General features: G+C 40.1%; 2 protein-coding genes across 3 annotated transcripts; both read left to right on the top strand.

Annotated features, from left to right (window-relative positions):
• Positions 1–9,477: 9,477 nt before the first annotated feature.
• Positions 9,478–11,605, top strand: LOC134066623 (eotaxin-like). The gene is made up of 4 exons (XM_062522012.1): positions 9,478–9,534; positions 10,582–10,696; positions 11,003–11,073; positions 11,293–11,605. Exons 1-4 carry the CDS (start codon positions 9,483–9,485, stop codon positions 11,319–11,321), a joined length of 267 nt encoding a protein of 88 aa, XP_062377996.1. The 5' UTR covers positions 9,478–9,482; the 3' UTR covers positions 11,322–11,605.
• A 4,250-nt stretch (positions 11,606–15,855) lies between these two features.
• Positions 15,856–18,665, top strand: LOC134066081 (eotaxin-like). 2 transcript variants are annotated; one of them, XM_062521254.1, is made up of 4 exons: positions 15,856–15,967; positions 17,277–17,394; positions 17,882–17,952; positions 18,230–18,665. In XM_062521254.1, exons 1-4 carry the CDS (start codon positions 15,883–15,885, stop codon positions 18,274–18,276), a joined length of 321 nt encoding a protein of 106 aa, XP_062377238.1. In that variant the 5' UTR covers positions 15,856–15,882; the 3' UTR covers positions 18,277–18,665. The 2 variants fall into 2 exon arrangements, with proteins under 2 accessions (XP_062377238.1, XP_062377239.1); XM_062521255.1 differs by lacking the exon at positions 15,856–15,967 and adding an exon at positions 16,325–16,465.
• The last annotated feature ends 5,208 nt before the right edge of the window (positions 18,666–23,873 follow it).

The following is a 23,873-nucleotide window of genomic DNA, read 5'->3' as shown; positions in this document are numbered from 1 at the left end:
CTTTCAACAAAACTACGATCCCAGGCTTGTGGTGATGACAGCGCTTCATAAGGCTTAAGGCTGTGACACATTATGCACTGTTCTGTTGTACTACTGAACTTGGCCCTTCTGTTGACAGACACATTTACAAGAAATGGATTCTTAGTATACACTTTAGACACCATGACTAAGTTATTTTGAAAAGATGGTTTGACTGGAAGTTAAATCAGTCAGCAAGTTCCATCACGGAAGAGTTCTTATTCACTGTTCATCTGACATCAACACATAAATATGTATGTGTGTGGAGGTAGGAGAGGTGGGGGTGGGGTGCTAATTGTAGAGGGAAGTGGGCTCGGCGTTTCTTCTGAAAGGGAAGTTGACAACTTCACTGCTGACAAAGGGCAATTGCTGCTGGTTGCTTGGAGTTTGCAAACTTAAAAACCTCTCTCAACTGTAGCCATTTAAATATCCATATGCGGAGTTATGCGGAGATGTGCAAACGTGCAGGACATGGTCAGCTTTGTGCAACTGAATGATCCTCTGTGTCCAAAAGAGGGATAAAGATGATCACAATCCAAAAGCTGTCATATCAGAATGTCCTTTGAGGTGTTCAGGAATGTGTACCTGCTGGGGGGACGTTCAAGAAGAGTAGCTGTGTGCACATCCCACCTTGCAGGTGCAGGACAAATGGAGAGTAGCTTCAATAAAAGGAATATAATGTCCGCAACACTGATGTTTGCTCCCGTTTAATGTTAAAAACAAGCAACGTTTCGACCCTACTGGGTCTTCATCAGGCAGAAGTACATGCTGGGGGGAGCCATAGAGCTGCGGTAGGGTTGCCTTTGCTCAGCACAATCACTTGCCACAAATGTGTCTGACACCTGTCTGTAGTGACTGAACAAAGACTGGTAAACATCTGAGTCAACAATCTCTTAGCAGTGGTGTGTGGTGGGGGCCAAGCTCAACCTCATGTTTCATCAAAAGTTGAACCCTGCTTCTGCAACTTGCAAATATCACACCTCACACTAACCAGCTGAAAAATGCAGTGCAATATGTTACGTGTGGTATGAACGTCACGTTTTTGCTTTCCATCCTGTCTTACAGTCTACTTCTGTGCTAAAATAAGTGCGTCATTCACAGTTGTTTACAACAAATACATTACCTGTCATGTTTATTTTCACAGAACGTTTTACTGGCTTGACACTTTCTTTGTGTGGATTCTGAAGCAAGTTTTATATCAAGTGAACAGAATGCTTCATCTTAGTTTGTTGACTGCTGAGCATTACACTGATGTGGTAAGCACTTGAAAGTGTTAATGACGCTATACAAATTGGCTCCTTTAGTGAAAAAGAGTTCAGCAATATCGTATTAATAACCGCCTAAGTTATGTTGCTCAGGGGGAGTACTCACAAGTGGAAATGAGGTTTACAGTTTCAGTGCATCAAAGAGGCAACTTCAGATTCTCCCCGTCAGTGCATAGCTCAGTGGAAATACAGTGGGTACGGGTTGAGAATGCACCTTCTCCCGCGGGACTCCCGAAGAGATCCCGCAGGCCGTCAAGCCGATTTTTTGGCAATGTAGGCAATGTACCCAAACAACCACCAGGTGGCAGAAAGTTTCATCCCGCATTTCAAAATGATGAAGACCGCATATCCGTCAATAGTCGACTCCTTAATCTCATTTAATCATTACAATGAAGGTGATGACTGGCGAAATTATTCAAACGACGTTTCAATGAACCATTGTTGAAATGAATGAAAGTGGTTATAGAAAATCGCCTACAGCCTAACGCCGACACAGCTGATTCTTTGATTGATTCTAAGCTGTTTTGATGTAGGGGATGGGTAAACTGGCGCGCTACAAACATGTTACCAATCAAATGTAATATTAGTAGGACTAGCCTACTTAGACACTTTAGTCATAGGCAATGTTGCCATGTTAATTTGGGCTAGAAGTGCTTGGTTGTGGTGGCGCTCCTGTCCGCTGCTTCTCCCGAATTGTGTGGCAAATTTGTCAGCAATCAGCTTAAATGTCAAATCATATTTATTTCTCTTTGTCGCCATGGTATTGGGGGAAACGCGGAGAAACGAGACGGTCAGTCCTCGTATTTTTTCTTCGCGTTTCGTTATAAGAAATATATAGCCTAGGTAACCTAATAGTAGTCTTCTTCCGTATTGAACAGACGCCCTTTGTTCCGTATTTTAAGGAACTACTCAATGCACACACAATACAATGAAAAACACACAAAGAAATCGCTAAACATATAGCCTACAACCAAATGACACTTTAATGCAGCGTTTCTCAAACTATGGGCCGCGAAACGTGGAGACTGCTGCTGGTCCGCGAGACATGGAGTGAAATTAGGTCCGGTGATCTGATAATTTGCTGCGCAATTGACCAAGCAACCGCGGACCGACAGAAAAAGAAAGCAAACGTTGCTGCTATCGGGAGGAAATGCTTGCTAATTTGATGTGTTTAAACATAGAGCCATACAATTAGGTGTGTCTGTTATTATGATAATTTTCGAGCATAACTGCTTGTCCATAGCTCAGTGACAGGTGTTAATAGCCTTGCCATAAGCACTGCTGTGGAATGCAGGTGCTTCTTTTATTATGCGGTTAGAGCATAAGCGCTTACTCATATAGACTATAACTCAGGGACAGGTGCAAAACCACCAACTGGGATGGATCGAAGGGCAAGCAAGCACTGCCACACAACGTGAAGGCCTTTGTGTTGTCAACACTTAACAGAAAGTTTCCTTCGATGGGGAGAAGTGGCCGCAAGGACTGCATCGATAAGATCAACGAATACAGTAATGTTTTACAACCCAGCTGGTATCCGCTGTTCATTCCGACATATCCCCACTCGGCGGTAGGCCTGGGCCTATTTAACTTTTTTTTTTTCAAACAACGTGCCATTGCGACATGAGGTCATTAATAGGCTATTCATGTCATAACTATTAGGCTATCATTAGGCTTACTATGCATGGCTGTAAGCAGCTATGAGGCCACTGAGATCTGGACCTCATCGGTTTTGTGAAAGCCGATTGGAAATACATAAGTTTAGAGCGAACGTTTCAACTATGTTTGCCATGGTAGACAAAAACACTCAAATAAAACAATAGCCTAAAAAATAACTGCATGCGTAATGGACACGGCTCTATATCCTAAATAATTTTCGAGGTTCGCCATTTGGTAATATGACCTATCCTTACTGACAATAATTTAGATTGAGCACAACTAAAGTTGCACGAAGGCAAAATACAGTCCTAAAAACCTATTCTATATAGCCTGGCCAATATTGTAGATGTGCAAAAGCAGCATTTGCGTGCGTGCTTGCCGGTGAGGTGTAGCCTACAAAAATGAGCATAACATCTGATTATTAAAGTATGGCTATAGGATATAGGCTAGAGAAGAGTTGGTTTAAAATTCAAGTGTAGTAAAAAAGTTTGTGCACATCCCCGGTCAAGGTGCAGAACAAGAGTAGGCTAAATCATACAAAAATGGAAAAAGGTTCGCACACTTGAAATCCTTCTTTTTTGATTTGATTTTATTTTCGTGTGGTCTTCTTCAGATTAAAATTCAAGTACGTGCGCTATTTAACCCCTCGAGACCGACTGCAGTCTGCTGACACAGCCAGACGACTCTCCCAACCCATTCATTCGTTTTGGCCGATATAACCCATTCATTCGTTTTGTGCGTATATAGATTCCTGCATGCTGCATTACCGTGACCCTTAGCCTACCTTGTGGATGATTTTTTCTCATTGGAATACAGCAGGGCAGAATGCCTTTTATCTAACAAACGCAAAAGCTGAGATTGTTGGAAGGACTAGGCTACTCAACAAACTTGTTTTTCGTTTCTGGGAGATCTCGTTATCGTTTTGGATTGTCGGATTTTTATACTTATTGTTTGGACTTATGGACAATGAACTTTGAGGGGTGGTTGTTAGTGCTTTACAAAGCTTTGTGTTAATAAGTGTCGGTCCTCCTATCCTTCAGCTCACTGCGCGATGCAGTTGCGCATAGTGGCCACGAAGTCATTAACTGTTTACGACACAATGATATTTGTGTTTTTCGTTTCTTAGATTTAATGCATGTTTCACATGTAAACAGGCCTTCAGTCCGTTAACTTAAGGCCTTCTTTTGCATGGGGTTGCTCGCATCCGCCCGTAACCTAGACTATTATGTGCGTGGCTGCATAGCCTACTCTTGATTATAATAAGAGGCAAATTGTTACAGGACAACTTAAACTGACTTCCCCAATGCTTCCCCGCAGCACATTACATTTTAATATAGGCTAATATAGGATGAACAAAGTCTATGCTATATTAAATCCAGTAGCCTAATAATTCTATGTGCCACGTCCGATTTCGCAAGTGATGTAGTAGGCTACGTTTAAACATCGACAAACGTCTGTGAGACTACCCATTTCATGAAGAGCAATTGTCTTGTGCGATCATTCCCCCTCCCCCACACTTGTCTAACCAGTTCACTAGACATTATAGCCTAGGCATTGAGGACGATTGCCTCCCTCCCCCCTCTCTCTCGACAGACACCCGACAGGGCTCGGGATCATGACATCAAAACTTCGCGGGCACAGCCACATTGGCAGCTTCACTCCTTAGTTTACTATGGATTACTATGGATTTACTCCCGCCTTTTAGTGTGTTCCTGTTACTTAGTTTTTGCCTTCTTGGTAGTATGTTGCTGTGTAGTGGGGTGTAACAGTGCAACCCACGATCGCAAGAGGAAAAGAATAAATCGCTACTATATTTCTGCTTCTTGTCTTGTGCATCTGAATGAATGGATATTACGTTCAGTGCGCTACCAAATGGCGGCGACATTCCTAGAATGCAAGGCGTGTGCCCGAGCCCTATTATGTAAAAATGTGTGTGTGTGTGTGTGTGTGTGTGTGTGTGTGTGTGTGTGTGTGTGTGTGTGCGTGCGCTGAACCACGAATTCACATATTAACTTTTCTTTTCAGCAGACATCGCAATCATAAAAAAATCGCAAAACTTTTTAATAAAATAATGCCCCTTGTCTTAATGGGTTCCGGAGGTGCGTAGAGTAAGTTTTGAACCCCGGTCGCTGACGTATGATTAAGATGCTTCAACCAGTTACGCCACCGTTCAAGTGTCAATCTCTTCGCACTTAGCCAAGAAATATAAAGGATTCAGTCAGTCATGTTCATTTACTCGCGGCATGCACTTGAAACGCCGATCAAAAGTTCTGACATGTTAAACTGACGTTAGTCATTAGGCTAATTCACCACATGATAAAATGCTGTTATATTGACGCACAGTAGCCCACGGTAGTCTATGTCTATCTCTGAATCAACATGAACATGCATAACGAGATCCATATATTCTAAGTTGCTAGAAACTTCTTTTGCGGAGCTAGGCCTACTAGTCGATGGTTACAATGAATCACCCTCACTGCCCTATCGCATATCATGACCATCCATTGCTACAATGTTACAAAATGCGTGATCTTCTCCATGCATGTAGCCTACGGTTATAAGTAAAGTGACATGATAGGCATGTAGGCATATTAAAGATATGTCTGTAAAATACATTTTATTTTCAGTTGTCAAAAGTGGTGGGGACAAAATCTGTGATAAAGTGCTGGGTAAGCTACCCAGCGTCGCCGGTTAAAATGAACATGCCTCCGTTTTAAAATAACCTATAGGCCTACACATTTCTAAGTATTCCTAGCATAAATGTAGTCTAAATGTCCATCTTGTCCATCTCTTTAGTCTTCGCCTTGACAATAATAGCCTATTCACGGAAATGCGGTCTTGTAACCGTAATGAATTAATGAATTAATCTAAGGTTGCCTATATCGAGTCTTTCAGGTTGAATTGAAGGCTTCTAAAACCATTTTCATTAATTTCAACAATGGTTTATTGAAACGTCGTTTGATTATAATTTCGCCAGTCATCACCTTCATTTTAATGATTAAATGAGACGGATTAAATGAGACGGATATGCGGAGCATTTCTCTCCCTCTCCATTGACCAAAACGTTGCTCTGGCATCTCTGCTGGACTGACTGAGTTATAGGCTACGTCGAGTGAGAGAGCCAGCTGTGAGGTACGCTGTAAAACATTCGAAAACTCTGAAACTGCAATCTGACATGCCGAGCGTGATGTCTCTTTTCTCCGCTTGTCACCAGCGCGGTGTCTTCGGGTTTTTCCGTGTTTTCCGGTATGAGCCGAACCTTCATTTTAATAAGGCGGTCTTATGTTGCCCCCTTGCGGTTGCAGTTTTAATTAAAGTCCCGATGCTTCGGGAGTCCCGATGTGCGGGAAAGAAAGGAGCATTCTCAACCCGTACCATCTGTATGACAACATTTGAAAGGACTAGGACATAGGATAATTACAGATCTAATAGAGAACAGTCTTATTTGAAACATGTTTTCCAGTTCACAAATGATCTTATTATCAAAGACAGGAGTTCAGGGAGGGGCAACTCGCGGCCCACGGGCAGCATGTGTCCCTACCACTGATCTATAAAGAATACCTGGATAGACTATCTCATTGTTGCTGACCCATCAACAATGAAGCCAATGGAACTGTCCCGAGTGGTCCAATAATGGCGGCGATGTGTTCCAATTCCATTGTTGCAGAACGGCAACATTCTTTTACTGTCTTTTACTGTCTATGCATTCCTATGGCAAGTGGTCCCATAATGGCCGCCGCCATGTAGGCTTCAGAATTTTGACGTAGATGCTCTATCCAGGTATTCTTTATAGATCAGTGGTCCCTCCTAACTCAGTGCGGCCTGCTGATCAATTTTCATTACCAGTCATTAAAATGTTGGTATCGCTTCATGTGGTTTGTACCACATCTGAATCGGATCCATATTGTGATGATACGATCCACCGAGAAAATACTGTGGCCCTCTCTGTCATCAAAGTTGCTCATCCCTGTAGTAGTTAGTAGTAGCAGTATAAGTAAGGGATAGTGTACAGAACGCCGATCACTAATATCGGGAAATAGGGCCCGACAGGGCGAATTGGACCCTGACACGCAGAAATATCAGACCTCTGAACGCTGGGAAGGCCCATACTACAGCTTTATGAAGAGCTGCTGAAAATCACCATCTTTATGAATGGTGTTCCTTAAGTGCTGACTTCTGCACACATTAACACAAACAAGCCAAAAGATGCCACATTACTGATGGCCACAAACTATGTCTTCCAAGAAGATTGGCTGATGATCCCAACGACTCATCCACCAAATTTCAGTTTAATCAGAATAATGTGACATTTTAAAAGAATATGGTGACATATGCATGTCACTTTTTCTCTGTGCTGGGCGTGACAGATGTGAATGACACACATTTACAGGAAGGGAAGGTTCAGTATAAACAGTAAAGATAGCATAAAGTATACAGCATGACTAGATATACAGAGAAGAACAAAGTTGGAAGTAACTATGGGCATTGATTAGTCGGCCAATACGCTCACTGCATCGCTGATGTGTCAATTTCTGGTAATCACAAGTGTGTGTGTGTGTGTGTGTTGGGGGGGGGGGTCACAAAGGCCAAGATCCAGTAGTTTATAGCTTGTTTCTGAATTGTTGAATTTAAAAATGTGTCAGCAACGGGACATATGAGTAATAGGAGTAATATTCTGCTTCCCATCGCAATACGTTTATTTCTGCAATTTGCAAAAAATTGGTACAATTTTACTTGAAGGTATCTATATAAGAGTGACATGACATGAATGTGTCATAAATGTTATGAACAAGTCATAAATGTTTAATAAATTGACATGAAGTGACATGTGATTAAGTGTCATTTGACTTTTGTCATAACAAGTTGACATTGGGCGGGGGTTAGGGTTAGACAATGGGTTAGTTATGACAGTGTCATGTCACTCTTATGTAAATACCTTCAAGTAAAGTGTTACCAATATATAAGAATGTGAGTATTTTAACACCTATGGCGATGTAAGAACCATTCCATAGACCAGTAAAGAAATTGTGAAGAATTGTGTCAACAAAATCATTGGCTGTAGCATGTGACATATAAGGCATATATCGCCCAAGTCTAACCTCCAGTTTCATCAACAGCTGAGCCTTTCCTCAGTTCTGTGCACGGTGCAAAAATTGCACCTCACAAGTCCCTATACAGCCAACATGTATGTGTTATACAGTATATGTGGTCCACATGTTATGGTTTCACTTTCCAACCTCATTTCTGCACTCATTTCTACTTCTGAGGGGCCTGTCCATACAGTGCATATTTCATAGATCAGAGAGCCATACATCCGTGCTTGACCATGCCATTTTAGTGGGTTTTTGAAAAGATGTAATATAAATTGAACAGCATGCTACTGTGTCATCCTATCACAGTGTGATGATTGAGCATTACACTATGCGTTGTATGATGAGAGCTTCTGCTAACAACTGTGAAAAGTGTTAATGACGCTTATTGTCACACATGTACTGAAAAGACTCCTGGTGACATCCTGTTAAAGACGGTGGAGATAGTTTTGCAATATGTGGTAATATATTTAAAGTGTACAAACATGTTAATGCTTAACCTGTTTCTGAAGGAAGCAAATTTCCTGACTTTGTGTTCTGGTGCCATGAAGTAAGCAAGCGTGTTCGATCTTGCAGCACTACGCAGATCTGAATGAATCTTACAATACAAGCATGCCTTACACTCAGCCATATACAGTACCCAAAGCTGAAAGAAATCGAATGCACTCATTTCCTTCCGATACAAGTCTTGTTATAACCGCCTTGTTCACTTTCAAAGTTTACAATGCTTGTTTTGTCTGTAGATTACCGCACACGTGTAAATATATTTTTACAATCATGACACTTACAATGACACACTGAGGTAGTAGGCCTATATACCTTTGCACTGCACTTTCAAAAAAAAATAAAAAAATCATGATGTCAAAGAAACCACTGGTCTGTTTTCAACTAGAATCAGAGTCTGACTGCACTGCCCAATGATTTGTTTGGCAATTTGTGCTACTTTGTGGCCTGTGGAAAATGGAAAGACACATTTTCATTTCTAATCCTGTTCCCCATGCTATCATTGATATATTATGCCGGAGATGGGGGAGGAGTGGTTGCATTCCTGGTTGCCAATGTTGTGGGCTTGAGCAAGGAACGTAACCTTGAGCTACTCTGGGGAGAATGGTCCTTCTAGTAATGTGTAGTAAAGTCACTTTGTAATGTACCGTATTTTCCTGACAATTAGCTGCGGCTTATACATTGATTTTGCAAAATTTCTTCAGCTATGAGATTAATACATGGGAGCAGTTAATATGGCATTAATATGGATATACTAAAGAATTGCAAGGGGGCTTGTTTTGTATTAATGAACCTTTACATAAGCCTTATTTCATGGTTTAAGGTGGAGTGTTAATGGTCTCCACTTCCTGTGTGAATGACGTTGGTCTGGTCTGGGGGCTTAAGACCCTATACTTGGCTAGTTTCTGTTCATATGAAACCTGCTGTTGAAAAGAGCATGATGAGACGAATGTTGTTGATTGCTGTGGTGGGTGCACTGGTTATCGCCACGGCAGGTCATCGTAAGTAATTCAGTGGCAGACATTTCTTGTTGTTATTATTATCATTATTATTATCTGTTGTTTCAGACCAACATGTTATGAGCCGATGCTATGTCGAACATGCTTTTTGTACATTTGGCAATTTGGTCCCTAAATAAAATACAAATCAGATCATGCATATATGTGACTATATCTAAACATTAAACATAGCATAGGCCTATCTGCATTTGTATATGATGTCTCTCTTGTTCTCTGTATGATACTCTTTCCTTCATTACAAGATATTGTAAGAATAATATGTCTTTGAATAGTTCTCTAACATTATGTCGTAACAGAATGTCACTAACTCTGAAACACTGAAACTCTGGCTGCTGGGGAAGGCGTTCCTCCAGCTCACAGTTACAGCTAAGGTTTTATCCTTCACTGTTATCAGTTACTGGCCTATAGGGCCAGTGCATACATTGTTACTACTCTGGCCTGGTTCCCAGAGTTTCAGCATTTCAGAGTTACAGTAGTGACATTCTGTTAGGACATAATGTTAGAGAACTATTCTAAGACATATTATTCTTACAATATTGCAGCCGTGGTGTACTGGTTAGCGCATCGGGCTTGTAACCGAAGGGTTGCCGGTTCGATCCCCGACCAGTCCACCACGGCTGAAGTGCCCTTGAGCAAGGCACCTAACCCCTCACTGCTCCCCGAGCGCCGCTGGTTGGGCAGGCAGCTCACTGCTCTGGGTTGTGTGATTCACCTCACTGTGTGTTCATTGTGTGCTGTGTGTTCACTAATTCGGTTAAATTGGGTTAAATGCAGAGAACTGAATTTCCCTCACGGGATCAAAAAAGTATATATTCTATTCTATTCTATCTCCAATTACTTTAATAACTCGTTAGTGGTGTATTTTGCCTCCTTGGTATTTCTGTCCACTTGACTCCTTCGACCATGTTTTTGTGTCTGTCAAAAGAATCATTCTCTGTTGCACTGATTGATGTGTCTTTAAGATGAAAAAGAAAATGTCTCACACATCTGAGTCACAACCTATTTTTAAGCACTGTGTCTGTCTTTCAGTCCGCATGCCAACCAGGCCTACTACATGCTGCAGGAAAGTTTCTAATGCTTTAATCCAAAACATCAAGGAGTATAAAGAGCAGGAAGCAGACGATCCATGCCTCCACGCCATCATGTGAGTACAAAGAGGCCGACAGTGTTTAAAATGGCAATAAACCCAATTAAATCATTATTTCCATTTAATTTAGTTATTTATAGAGACAACACACATCGAGTAACATAACTGTAAATGTGCCAATGCAAGCCAGCCAGCTAATGTTCAACTGCAGTCCTATAAGAAGATGTTGTAATAACCATATAATTAATTTTGTTCCAGTCGAAGGGCATTGTGATTGTATGCTTGTTATCACATAGAAGTATTATTTTGTATTTATGACAGGAAAATGTAAGTGATTATCATTTGTTCCCCCCCCCCCCTCAGCTTTACCACAGAGGATAAGAAGAAGTTCTGCAGTAACCCAAAGTTACCATGGGTGAAAGAACAGATAAAAGGTCTTCAGAATATTTTCAATTTTAAGGTTTCTTGTACAATCTTACCTTGTTGTTGTTGTTGTTGTTTTTGTTTCTTTTGTATTTTTCATGAATGTTCATATGTGTTCCAGCATATTCATCTTACACTGTATATGACACATTTAATATACTTTACATAATTACCAACCAATACAATTAATTGGGTAAAAAAATAAATACAACTTGTTCTTCTATTTCCAGAGCTGGAACAAAAAAAACTCAAGAATTAACAAAGAGCTATCCTGGAGTAGAACCAACCTACAGTGGAATCAGGATGCTGTTTTATTCTACAAAAGCTAATATATTTACTCTCTAAGCTTTAAAAATCCCACTGACGAATAAGCTTTACACAGGAAAACTGCACAGTTTTTACTACTGAAAGGTTTTAGGATCACATCCATTGCACTTACCATGGGTGGGACATTTTGATATAAATACAGAACTGAATTGATTTCATAACCTTTTTTTAATTCTTTACTTTTCTGTCTGTGTTGCAGCTGTGAACATTAAAACATGTTTTCTTTAATATTTGTGTGATGATCATTAGATATTTTTGTCACATTCCTGGGTTTGGGGTTAAATTCATCACAATCAAAATCTCTATCCAATCTAATGATAGACCAATCTTTAATCTCACTCACTCACTCACTCACTCACTCACTCACTCACTCACACTCACACACACACACACACACACACACACACACACACACACACCTGTGCACATGTATAGGGTAGCTGAGGCAACCTCTTTTCTCAGCAGTGAAATAACCGTACCGGCACAACCCAAGTACAATTTAAGTTAAGCTTAAAAGCCTGCGCCCACCGGATACGGCATTCAGCCATGTGGTATAGGCGATGGCTTTGTTGGTTGATTGGTGACAGCCACAGGAAAGAAGTTTCCTCTGAACCCGCTGGTTCAGGTGCAGAAAGACCTGTAAAACCTCCTGGAGGGGAGTGGGGTGAACAGTCTGTGGTTGGGGTGGGAACAGTCTTTGATGATACTGCACGCCTTACGCAACCATTACTTGCTCTGGATGGCCTTGACGGTTTTCACCACCCCTTGCACTGCTTTTTGGTCGTAGGTAGAGCAGTTGCCATACCACACCGTGACACAGTTGGTGAGGAAGCTCTCGATGGTGCAGCGGTAGAAGTTCACCAGGGTCTGAGGAGAAAGGTGGACCTTCTTTAGTCTCCTCAGAAAGAAGAGACGCTGGTGAGCCTTCTCGATCAGGGTTGAGGGTCCGAGAGAAGTCCTCAAAGATGTGGACACCCAGAAACTTGAAACTGGTGACTTCACCTCAGTCCCATTGATGAGAGTGGGGTGTGTGTGCTATAGCTTTAACTTCCTGAAGTCCACAATGAGCTCGTTGGTCATCTTGGTATTGAGAGCCAGGTTGTTGTCAGTGCACCATGATGGTAGGTGCTGGATCTCCACCCTGTAGGCCGTCTCAATCGCTGTAGTGCTGTCTGCAAACTTGACAATGGCGTTAGAGCCATGTACAGGTGTGCAGTCATAGGTGAAGAAAGAGTAAAGGAGAGGGCTCAGAACACATCCCTGTGGTACGCTGGTGTTCAGGGTGATGGTTGAGGAAGTGTCTTACAGACTGAGGTCAGTTCATAAGGAATTCAGTTAAAGAGGGAGGTATCGATGCACAGTTCATTGAGTTTGTTTTGAGGGAGAGATGATGGTATTGAATGGTGAATACTGTAAGTCAATGAACAGCATTTTCACATTTAGTAGGTGTTGCTATTGCCAAGATGAGACAGGGCAGAGTGAAGTGCCATAGAGACGGCATCCTCTGTGCTCCTGTTCTGATGGTAGGCCATTTGGAAGGGGTCCAGTGAGGGTGGTAAGCAGGTCTTGATGTGGGCCTGCCTGTCAAAGCACTTCATGATGATGGGAGTGGGTGCAACTGGACGGAAGTTATTAAGGCTCGTTGCAGTGGAGTGTTTTGGCACTGGCACGATGGAGGTGGTTTTAAAGCATGCGGGGACAGCTACTTGGCCTAGAGACAGATTAAAGATGTCAGTCCTGCATAAAACAGCTGCATAACACAAGTTCCGAGTACGGGTCTGGGGATACCATCAGGGCCAGCAGTGCTATGTGCATTGGTCCTGTTCAGTGCCACACACAGAGGGGTGTCAGAGAGAGTGTGTGTAGCGATTGACAGATTTCTTAATTGCCAATGAATGATCAATGATTCAATGATGATCAAGTTCCCTTGGCCTTTTCGAGTTAAAATAATTGAAATAGCCCCACATCATTGTAAACCCTTCACCATACAGTACCTACCCCATCTCTCGATGCAAATAAAACCAGCTAACTGAAATAAAACCATACCAATCTCTAAGTGAAGGATATGGGGCTATATAGGGGCTAAGTTGAATTTGTATTCATTTAAAAAATTAAAAAAAATCAATTGAGGCATGAAGATCAATTTCCAAAACATACTCCTCTTTGTAGTCAACTTTAGCATGCTAATGCACAGCACTGTATATGATTGTTAACATTATTAATATAATTTTAATCAATATTATTCTTATTATGTTATAATCATTCCTGAACCTGTTTATGATCCACACTGACCTGACTGAATGTCTAATTCTAGATGCGAATCACAAGTCCTACACCTCCCACTCTCTTCTGTTTCACTCTCCATATTACACACATTACCGTACCTGTTAGTTTCATTACATCACTGCATTACGTTAGAAATGAAGGCACTTTTCAAAACCTAATATACTTGATACTTCATGTTCTCTGTTTCTGATGTAAAACAAAAAACACTGCGTGCTTGTGGTCTGGAAAAAAAACTCTTTCTAAACTCCACTATTTTGCAATGTACATATTTGCCAGCACTGTAGCTACAAAATGTCCAAAGCTTATCTAAACAATCAATGGTAGAGCATATGCTTTTGTAAAATATATGTTGTAATTTCTCCAATAAAAATGTTTTGCTGATATTGTGAAGGGGGACTTTTGATAAGGTGAATTGAATTTAATTGAATAAGAAGAGTCAAGTATTTTTCATTTATTCCACTGTATAGTTTTTCATTATCAGTCAGTTCTTCAACCATGCAAAGAGCAGCACAGTCAGCTGAAACATAGACTTATTTAGACTGTCTAGCACTTCCCCCCCAGAATTGTGTGGTTTGGTCCCCTATCTTAAACCAGTTTCCTATCCAACACATCTCTTGAATCTAGCAGACATACGCTGCATTCACTGCAAAGGAGTTTAAGATCTGAAATAATTAATGGATCCGTTTGGGGGTCTTTGGTGTGAGACAACATGACTATTGACATACAGTATACTCTTGACCAAACTACATATTTTGAATGAATTTTAAATGAAAAGTGCTTTCCATAAGAAATGTTATCAGGCAAGTGTCATAACTCACACAAGCTGAGCTGCGTAGCTTGTACAAGGCCAGTCTTGCTTTTGGTCACTGTTCTCTATTTTTAAGTGACTGCAGACGCTGAGAGAAATAGACCTTCAACATTTAATCTATTTCTGTCAGAACTTAAATTCTAAATATATCTATGTGTTTGTGATAAAGGTTCTTTCACATGAGAAGTATTTGCAAGGGAAGACAAGGCACCCAGGCTAAACAAAATTTGAGGCCTTAGATAATGTTCATTTGAGGTCTTAGATAATGTTCATTTTACTTAGATATATTTATCTAACCAAGTAGAAATAAACAAATAAAAACTTGATGATTGCATCAATTGCATTCTTAGAACTATAGTATGACTGTGATGTGCTGAAACAGTCAAACGTAAACCCAAGCACTTAATCCATTGTGACACTGTGATTAGGGTGCTATGCCAAATGTGTGGTCGAGGTTAGGACTTCTGCAAAGAGCGGAAGGTTCTGATGATGCTCGCGTCTAATTTAGACATTTATGTGTGGCAGTGTTCCTAAAGTGGAACAAACTGTCTCAAATGTGCAAACATACATTACTCATCCAGTGCACCTACAGTATACCTGCTTTGAGTCAAATCAATTTATGTAACCAATTGAGGCCCTAAGTAGAGAAGACTCCTGATACTCAAAGATGAACAAACTTAATTGGCTAATTATTCATCAAAGAATGGCCCTAAGCTGATGTCAAGGTCAAGGTCAAGGTTAAATTTATTGCCATATAGTGAAGATACACAATAGGAATGTTTTACAGCCAATTCATGTATGAATATGGTTGACAGCAACAGACATAAAATAGACATAGACATGACAATAATGACAATAGAAGCTGTGATTGTGAATTATGCAAAGCAAACTGACCTCTTTTTTTAAATGTTCAACTGGACCTCACTAACTAACCTGCATGTGACCTAATAATGGAAATGGAACCATAAAAGGTGTCAAATCCGGTTTCACACCTACACTACAAAAAAACACTGACTCGGTTATTTGAGAACGCGCTAACTAGAGACACTACGTGACACTGCTGCAATATCAAGACTTCTACAACAGCTTGCATCTCATGGGCCCCAACCCCTCACCCATAATCCTCCCCCATTCTCATTCTGTGTCATCAGTGAGTGAGACCTGTGTATGTGATATGCTGCTGATGTCACACTGCATAGCTGCCAACTCTCACACACTGATAGTGAGATCCAATCATTTGATTGGCTCCAAACGCTCACTGACAGGCTGACAGCTGACAGAGTCAGGTTTTCCAAAATCACATTGATTGGTTTGGCAACATAGAAATGTAGCCTATAAAAGAGACTCCTCATCAAATACCTGTCAGTTGTTACAACTACCTTTACAGGCCCATTAAACCATGATTCTGGAGAAGACAAAACAAGTTTTGATTTTGACCCTGCTGGTCCTGCTGTCTGGTTGGGTGAATTGTCAAGCAGGGAAATGTAAGTGTCTCAGATCTCGTGTTTACTGTCTACAAAATGTGCCCATGCTTTGTGGCGCTACTATGGGCACAGCTGTTAGCACGCTTACTTTATTGTTACTTTGTTGTCTGCATATCCCTGAGCCAGTATACTGTACATTGTGATTGTAACAGGCTACCACTGGGTGACATGCTAGCACTCATTTGAGTTAGCACCCATTCCATACTCAACCATATATCATGTTGTTGCTTCAGGCATGCCATATGCAAACACTTGAAAGAGTCAGGTAAATTACCTTGCATGCCGTTTTGTGGTCTGGTTTTGGGGAGGAGTTGTTACTTCCTCTGTGATTATGCCTCAAAAACTGCTCTGGGGTAACACTGACAAGCATTTTTGAAGCTGTATCATAGCACATAGCTTCTGGTTTTACAGAGAGTAGACAGAGAGTAATCAGCACAATGAAGTTTACTTTGGTGTTCGCCATCCTGGGGGCTCTGCTTGTGGCTGTCAATGGTCAATGTAAGTACCATTGGAAAAGATATCCTTAGCATTGGCATAGATCACTGGTCGACTCCATTACGACCAGCATTAAAAATACAGTAGCGTAGGCAAATTCAAATGCATTATACATTGTGCATACTGTTTTGCCTTGTTTCAAGAAAGATAAAAACTAGTTTAAATGTAACAATTTTTCATTATACATATTTGTATAGCATTTGAAGTTGTTATTTTGTCTTCATGAAATAAAACATCTTGGAGACTCCCACAGTACCACAACAGAGAGTCCAGCAGTGGTACCCGTACCACAGTTTGAGAAACACTGGAGATAAATATATTTTAAAATGTAACAGATTGTTTACCTTATAACGATGACATGATTGGAACATGTGTTTTTAAATTCTACATCCTGTATGCATACATAACAGAGCCAAACCAAAATTATTACATAATGATGGTCATAGTTTTACTTGGGCCAAAATGGAATTGATCATCACACAGCACACAACAGCAAAAACAAAGTAGGCCTATCTATTGATTAATGTATCTGTGATGTATTTTTTTCTTTATCTTATTTGAGACTTAATGTAATCTGTTATTTAGTGGTAGAGTAGAGATGATGATGTTTGCCATAATGTTGATGTGCACAGCCTACATTTACCACGTCAAAGTGTGATTTCCTTTTATTCTCATGTGGCTTTGCCACCCTGTCACTTGAGGGTTTTTGTCGGTTTTGCATGTTTTCTTTGGAAAATGTCTCTGTGACAAACATCTGTGTGTGCCAGTTTTAACTTACTGTTAACTACTTGGCTACTGTGCTTCTTCGTTGCAGTCCGCAGGCCTACCAAGGTGAGCACTCAGTGCTGCACTAAAGTTAGCAATGCCGTCATCCGCAACATCACAGAGGCCAAGCCCCAGAGTGCTCTGGCTCCATGTGTAGAGGCTATTCTGTGAGTGCCTTCACTGTGAATCCATGCAATTAACACCATCACAAATAAGGATGTACTTCACAGGACATACTGCATATTGACTTGTGGGGGACATACAGTATTAGTCCTATAACTCGTATCCAATAAAATGCATTGAGACAAGGCCTATATGGCAATATACAGCTCTGGAAAAAAATAACCACTTAAAAAGACCACTTTCTGAGCATCCTATTTCTATGGTTACGGTTGTTTTCTGAGATATATTTGCTAGCTAGCTATGCTAAACTCTCAATTGCACAGAGACGTGCAGGCTACAGTACGTACTGTAAAAGGGGAGTGGGAAGGCCCACGTCAGTAGTTAAGAGAACGGAACAGCTGTCAAGCTACAGGATCACTAACAATTGCTCTAAGTTGACACCACAAGATTTGTTTCTTATGATTTATATTTGCACCATCCTTATATCCTCATTTCTGACTCAAGTTTGTGTGTACACTTTCTTAACTGCAGCTTTATCACCAACGATGGCAAAAAGTTCTGCACCAATCCAAAAGCACGCTGGGTAAAGGGTGCCCTGAAAGGTAGGCTTTAAAAAGCATTATGCATGCTAAGTTGTGTTACCTTTCACTGGTGACAAATATCTAATGTGATGGTTTACCACATCTCACATTTCTCAACATTTCACGTTGTTTAATCTAGTAGAAAGTGTGCAGTGTACATTAATTGTTTAGAGGAGTGCACCAAAGCAGCTGAGAAAAACTGTAATTAATTTGTTTGTTTACTTTGTCTCTCTGTTTTCTTATTTGTTTGTGTGCATGTGTGTTTGTTTGTTTGTTTGTTCATTTATCATCTTTACAGCACTGATAATGGCCACAAGACTGGAGGTCGATACTACTTCACCCTGAAAGTGGAAACAGTGAAATGCATGTTGAACATCTCAAAATTATATAAAAACTGAATATCACTGTATCTCTTTCCTGACTTTTAACAAAATGCGCTTAATAGATTTGTTTCTCACATGTGCTTATGCATGCACACTCATGCTCACACTTACACTCAAACACACACACACACACACACACACACACACACACATACAGTCTTACATTAAAGGTTTTTTCTTATACAGATACTTTTCATGAAGTGATTATTGAGAGTAGAGAGAGTAAGTATTTTGCAATATCCAGTTCCTCAAACACACTTACTATATGTATATGCGTAACCTATATTCAAGTTCAAGTTCGAGTTCAAAGTTTATTGTCATGTAATAAATAAGCATTTATGAATATTGAAATTCCTTGTGCTCAAGTGTCCATTAAACTACAAATAAATTAAAAAAGAAAAAAATATAAATAAATAGATATTAGCATGTGGAGTGATGTTTGTCAGGTGGAAACGTTGAAATAAAAATAAAAGTGAAAGTAAAAGTTGTTAAAAAGTTATCAGTTGTTGGTACAGGTTCACAGTGACTCAGTGAAAAAAAAACTCTTAGAAAGTACTGTTATGACTACCTGTCATTAGGATTCACTAGTGTGGGACCTGAATGTCTGTGTGTGGTCATACGCATTGGCTTTTTTGACAATGCATGTGAAAATGAAATAAAATGAAATTAAATAAATAATAGAATACTTTATCTGAGAATTGCGAAACAATGTTTTGTTGGGTCAATTTTCAGAATTGAAATGGCCTAAATAAGTCCACTAACACACACCAGTAATAATCTACAAACCAGCTGCATAAAACCATGCACACGTCTCACCTCGACTTTGATGCAGGCCAGAGGTTCTCCACCTTTTCTGAGACTGAGGCACACTAAAGGTCAAACCGAAACGCCATGGCACTTACATGTATGGTAACTGATTCTAAAGTATGCAAACATACACACACATTACTAAAGGCCATAACAGTGGTGTTCATTCTAGAGGTCTTTTTTTTCTATACAGATTGTCCATGAGCTGAGACCACAGAGATAGACACATGCCCAAATGATGCTCACTGAGCGTTATCATTAAAAAGCTGTATCACAGATGTATTTAGAAGTATAATCTAGTAGTCCAATGAATGAGCCTGTATGAAAACACATTGGATTCCTCTAAACTCCAAGACACACCTCACCTCACAAATCTGGTTGAGAAACGCTGCAGTATGCTACATACAATAACCACTGGTGCCACCTGTTAGTCCCTATAGCTCATGAGAACCTCTTGAGAAAATCAACCAAACCTTGAGAGAATGGTAAGTCATGATGTTTATATGTATCAGTTTAGAATATATTAACCAGTCTTGAAGTTTAGTGTCAAAGTTGAATGAGGACTTATGTTTTGCTATGTTGAAACATTGCTGATTCCATTTTATGGAATTATTATTTATTTATTTATTTATTTTTGCGATCCTGTGTATTTCTATTTGACACAGTTATTGCTAGGATGTGACCATGACAGCCTTTCACCTTTTTATTGGACCACTGACCTGTTGGACCACTTTATTACTGTTTTAAACGGTTCATGTTCAAATTCATGTTATTTATTGGTGAAGTGCTGGTGTAACCAAGTCAACACTGACCCCATGTGGTGAATTTATGTAATGGACATTTCTCGGTCTCAAACCTGATTTACAGGTTTTCTCAGTCACTGTGGTGTATTTCTCAGAATAGAATAAAAATTCTGAGTTTAAACTGTACATCATCCTAATTTGTGCATATCATGAAAGTAATTTCTCCTAACCTGGAACAAGCAACAAATGGTTTAGTACATTCATGCAACTGATTGTGCACAAATGTCTGCTTTTTTACTTTCAATTGTGAATGTTACGGTCAAAAATGCATGCAGTGATCCACCACTTCTACAGTAGGTCAGAGGTGAATCTCATGAACCTTCATTTGGTATAGAATTTTTACCTAGGCTATGCTGTAAATCTGGCTTGTAGTGCCCGGAACTGCCCAAGAGGTGTTTCGTAAATTGGTCGTTTTTTCCTTCAATCAATGTTGTAAAAGCCTTTGTTTTCATTTTACTATGACCATGTCAAAAAATCAGTACAGTCTAGCTTTCTTCACCACAGCCAGCGAGGAAGAGATACAGCGGTTTATAAAGACAGTTTTTGCCCATTGCTTACACACTAAAAAATAATTGCTCAGACCAAAGCAACAGACTTATTGTGAAACAAATACATGTTTCCTTACTTGTTCAAAATCAAAATATCCTGGGAAAACAAATGCTCAAAATGCAACACTCCAAAAACGCACTTCAGTAAACAGAACACCATTGATTTGAACCTTAGCACTAATAGGCCTCAGGTAAGCCATTTGGACAACTTTGCAAGCATGGAGGCAATGAGAGTGAGAGTTAGAGGAGGACAAAGACAGAAAGGAGTCAGACGTGGAAGAGGACAAGGACAAAGACGAGGACCATTGCGGAGACGTGTCTCAGATGACTTCAGGGCTGCGGTCGTATCAATTGGAAAGTTTTATACCTGCCCCCTTACAGTCCCTTTATACCTCATCTAAGGGGAGGACTTTTTATGCCTTGCAACACAGTTACAAATGAGTTATAAAGGTTACGTTTGCATTTATTAGTCTAGCAGACACTTTCATCCAAAGTGATCTAAACTGTCAATGAAATGAAAGGGCAAGGTCACAATGGTGAAACCGGGGATTGAACCCCCAACTTTTTTGGCTGACTGCATGCCTTGCTCCTTATCCACCACACTCTGTCAGTAATTCAGAAATATAAGAGAGATACTACTTTCATTTATTTGACACGTGTACAGTACATCGCTCTGGATAAAATGTTCTGCTAAATGAATGAATGTGAATACAACTAATTTGAAAAATTGTGTAGCAAGGCATTTAATGTCAAGGCATTTAATGAGATGAGCTCACAAAATATCATTAACTAACCACCACCACAACTCCTGAGTTAATCATGAATTATAGTATTAGGAAGTGGTTTATAAAATATGTATTACATCATAATTAATCATTAGTGCATGTGTGTACTGTAATGAAGAGGTCTTTATTTGTAGTCAGATCCATACAGAAGGTAGGATCCATAGCTACTTGTTACTTGACATGCTCATGTTGTGTGGGTAACATGTCTCTGGTGCTGCAAATAAAGCTGCAGTCTCACACCTGTCTTGGATCCATTCTGACCATGAAACCTCTGCGATCATTATCTCTTAAACAACCATATTAATCATTAACCATCACTTGCAATCTTGGACAAAGTCTGTATTAGTTTTTCTTTAAAAAAAAAAAAAAGCATGACCAGTCAAGATCAGAGAACAAAACATTTGAGAGGGTGCACGTTTGACAGCGTATATTATTGACAGTGCATGTGTACAGTGGCTAGAGTGAAGTCAGATGCACAAAGTGGGCAGAGTCAGGCTGAAGTTAATTAATAAAAGACAGATAGATCAGAATTTTACACTGGTTGCATCATGTGATTATTCAATTTCACTTCACTGGAGAGGTCTAGCCCATTTCGAAGCCCCTTGACATAGCTTCCCTGCTAGCCTACCTATATGCCAACAAAGACTGACCCACTAACTTGCTCTTCATTGTAAAGATGAGGACTCTAACCATATTAGCAGTTCTGTACTCCTGTACAGCTCAATTTGTGTTAATGGAAGAACGGATCAAACCTAAAGAGGGTAAGCTGCTGCAGTTTTAAAGCTTTTTCCTTTCTTCAATTATCATTTCTGCAATAACACACAATCACTTTGATATTTTGACCATTTTTAATGTGTACTTGACTTGGTCTTATATCAAGCGCTAAAATATTTTCTCGCAAAAATGCCTTGGATGGAAACCTGGTTAATGTGGTGGTCGGTGCAGTGTGTGTTAATTCAAAACAGCAACTGATAGATACATTTCACATGTCCTCCAGATGAGCGATCAAGTATGAAGTATCTGTCGTGCTGCACAAGAGTGTCCAATGAAGAGGTGAAGGACCCAATCATTGGATTCAGAGTACAGAAGCAAAACACAGACACATGTGTCGCTGCAGTGATGTAAGAAAATCTCCCTCTTTGAGCTATTTCACATAGATAGCGCTGCTAAGAATGGAGTTTCAGAAATATTAAAGAAATAAAATGAAAAGGGTACCCAGCATATCAACTGTGTGGTCTCCACTATTGTTGACCTTAATCTTTTCTGCTTCTCCATGCAGTATTAAGACTGAGAAAAATGAACAGTTTTGCTGCTCTCCTCACGCTGAATGGTTGAAGCCCAAGATTTTGGAGTTCATGTAAGTAAAAGCAATCATCTAATGCATTTTCACCAAATTAAATGAATGATGAATGAATTACAGAGAAGCCATCAAGTCAAATTGTGGTGGAGGAGAATCTTCCTCATGTTGATCTCATCTTCTCTTGTCTGCAACAGGAGGAAACTGAACTCTGAGACAAAGACCCAAGCCTAAAAGGCCTCACCACTGTCTCGTCTCGGTCTCACGAGGTCCGTCTCGGCTTCTGGAGTCTAAATCCCCACAAAAAAAAAAAAAAAATGTATCACAGCAATCGGGAAAAAAATAAATATCAAAATCAGTTTTGGCCCTGAGTCCGTCTTTTAAATGTTCTACTTCTGATCTGCCACGCACACGTCTCACCTCGACTTTGATGCATTAGGCCAGAGGTTCTCCACCTTTTCTGAGACTGAGGCACACTAAAAGTCAAACCGAAACGCCATGGCACACCAACTTATGGTAACTGATTCTTAAGTATGCAAACATACACACACAACAGGGGTGTTCATTGGTCATTTTTTTCTGTATAGTCCGTCCATGAGCTGAGACAATAGCAATATAGGCACATACCCACATGCTGTGAACTGAGCGCCATAAAAAGCTGTGTCAGTGATGCATTTAAATAAAATGTAGTCCATTGAATTAGCCTGTTGGGTTCCTTTAAATTCCACAGCACATCTCACGTTACCTCACAACTCTGGTTGAGAACTGCTGCAGTAAGCTATAGTAACAATAACCACTGGTGCCACCTGTTGGAGTCCCCAGCTCACGAGAACCTCTTGAAAAAAATCAAGCAAACCTTGAGAGAATGGTAAGTAGTTTGATGTTCCTTTGCTATTCATGTTATTTATTGGTGAAGTGCAGGTGTAACCAAGTCAACACTAACCCCGTGTGGTGAATTTATGTAATGGACATATATCGGTCTCAAGCCAGACTAACAGGTTTTGGTCACTGTGATGCAATTCTCAGATTAGAATCAAGATTCTGTCTAAGTTTAAACTGTATCATCCTATCAAAATTGTCAATTGTTAATGTCATTGTTCAAAATGCACATGGTTCAGTGATCAACCAGTTCTCAGAGGTAGCTCATGAATCCTCATTTTGTATCGAAAGATTTTTACAGCAGATCTAGTTTATAGAAGCACCCAGAACTGCCCAAGAGGTGTCCAAACTGTAAATTGGTTATTTGTTCTTTCATTCAATGCTGTAAAAGCCTTTGTTTTAATCATATTATAACAATTATTGGAAATTACAGTATGAAC

The sequence above is a fragment of the Sardina pilchardus genome, chromosome 19 (assembly GCF_963854185.1).
Source record: "Sardina pilchardus chromosome 19, fSarPil1.1, whole genome shotgun sequence".
NCBI lineage: Eukaryota > Metazoa > Chordata > Actinopteri > Clupeiformes > Clupeidae > Sardina > Sardina pilchardus.
The sequence above is the reverse complement of the archived record's forward strand: the minus strand, read 5'-3'. Positions and strand labels throughout refer to the sequence as shown.

Excerpts from the sequence above, each read along its gene's own strand:
- LOC134066623 (XM_062522012.1), top strand. The coding sequence starts at position 9,483 with ATGTTGTTGATTGCTGTGGTGGGTGCACTGGTTATCGCCACGGCAGGT. Across the intron at positions 9,535-10,581 it reads TATCGCCACGGCAGGTCATC|TCCGCATGCCAACCAGGCCT; the intron begins GTAAGTAATTCA and ends TCTGTCTTTCAG. Across the intron at positions 10,697-11,002 it reads CCATGCCTCCACGCCATCAT|CTTTACCACAGAGGATAAGA; the intron begins GTGAGTACAAAG and ends CCCCCCCCTCAG.
- LOC134066081 (XM_062521254.1), top strand. The coding sequence starts at position 15,883 with ATGATTCTGGAGAAGACAAAACAAGTTTTGATTTTGACCCTGCTGGTC. Across the intron at positions 17,395-17,881 it reads CCATGTGTAGAGGCTATTCT|CTTTATCACCAACGATGGCA; the intron begins GTGAGTGCCTTC and ends TCTTAACTGCAG. Across the intron at positions 17,953-18,229 it reads GGTAAAGGGTGCCCTGAAAG|CACTGATAATGGCCACAAGA; the intron begins GTAGGCTTTAAA and ends TCATCTTTACAG.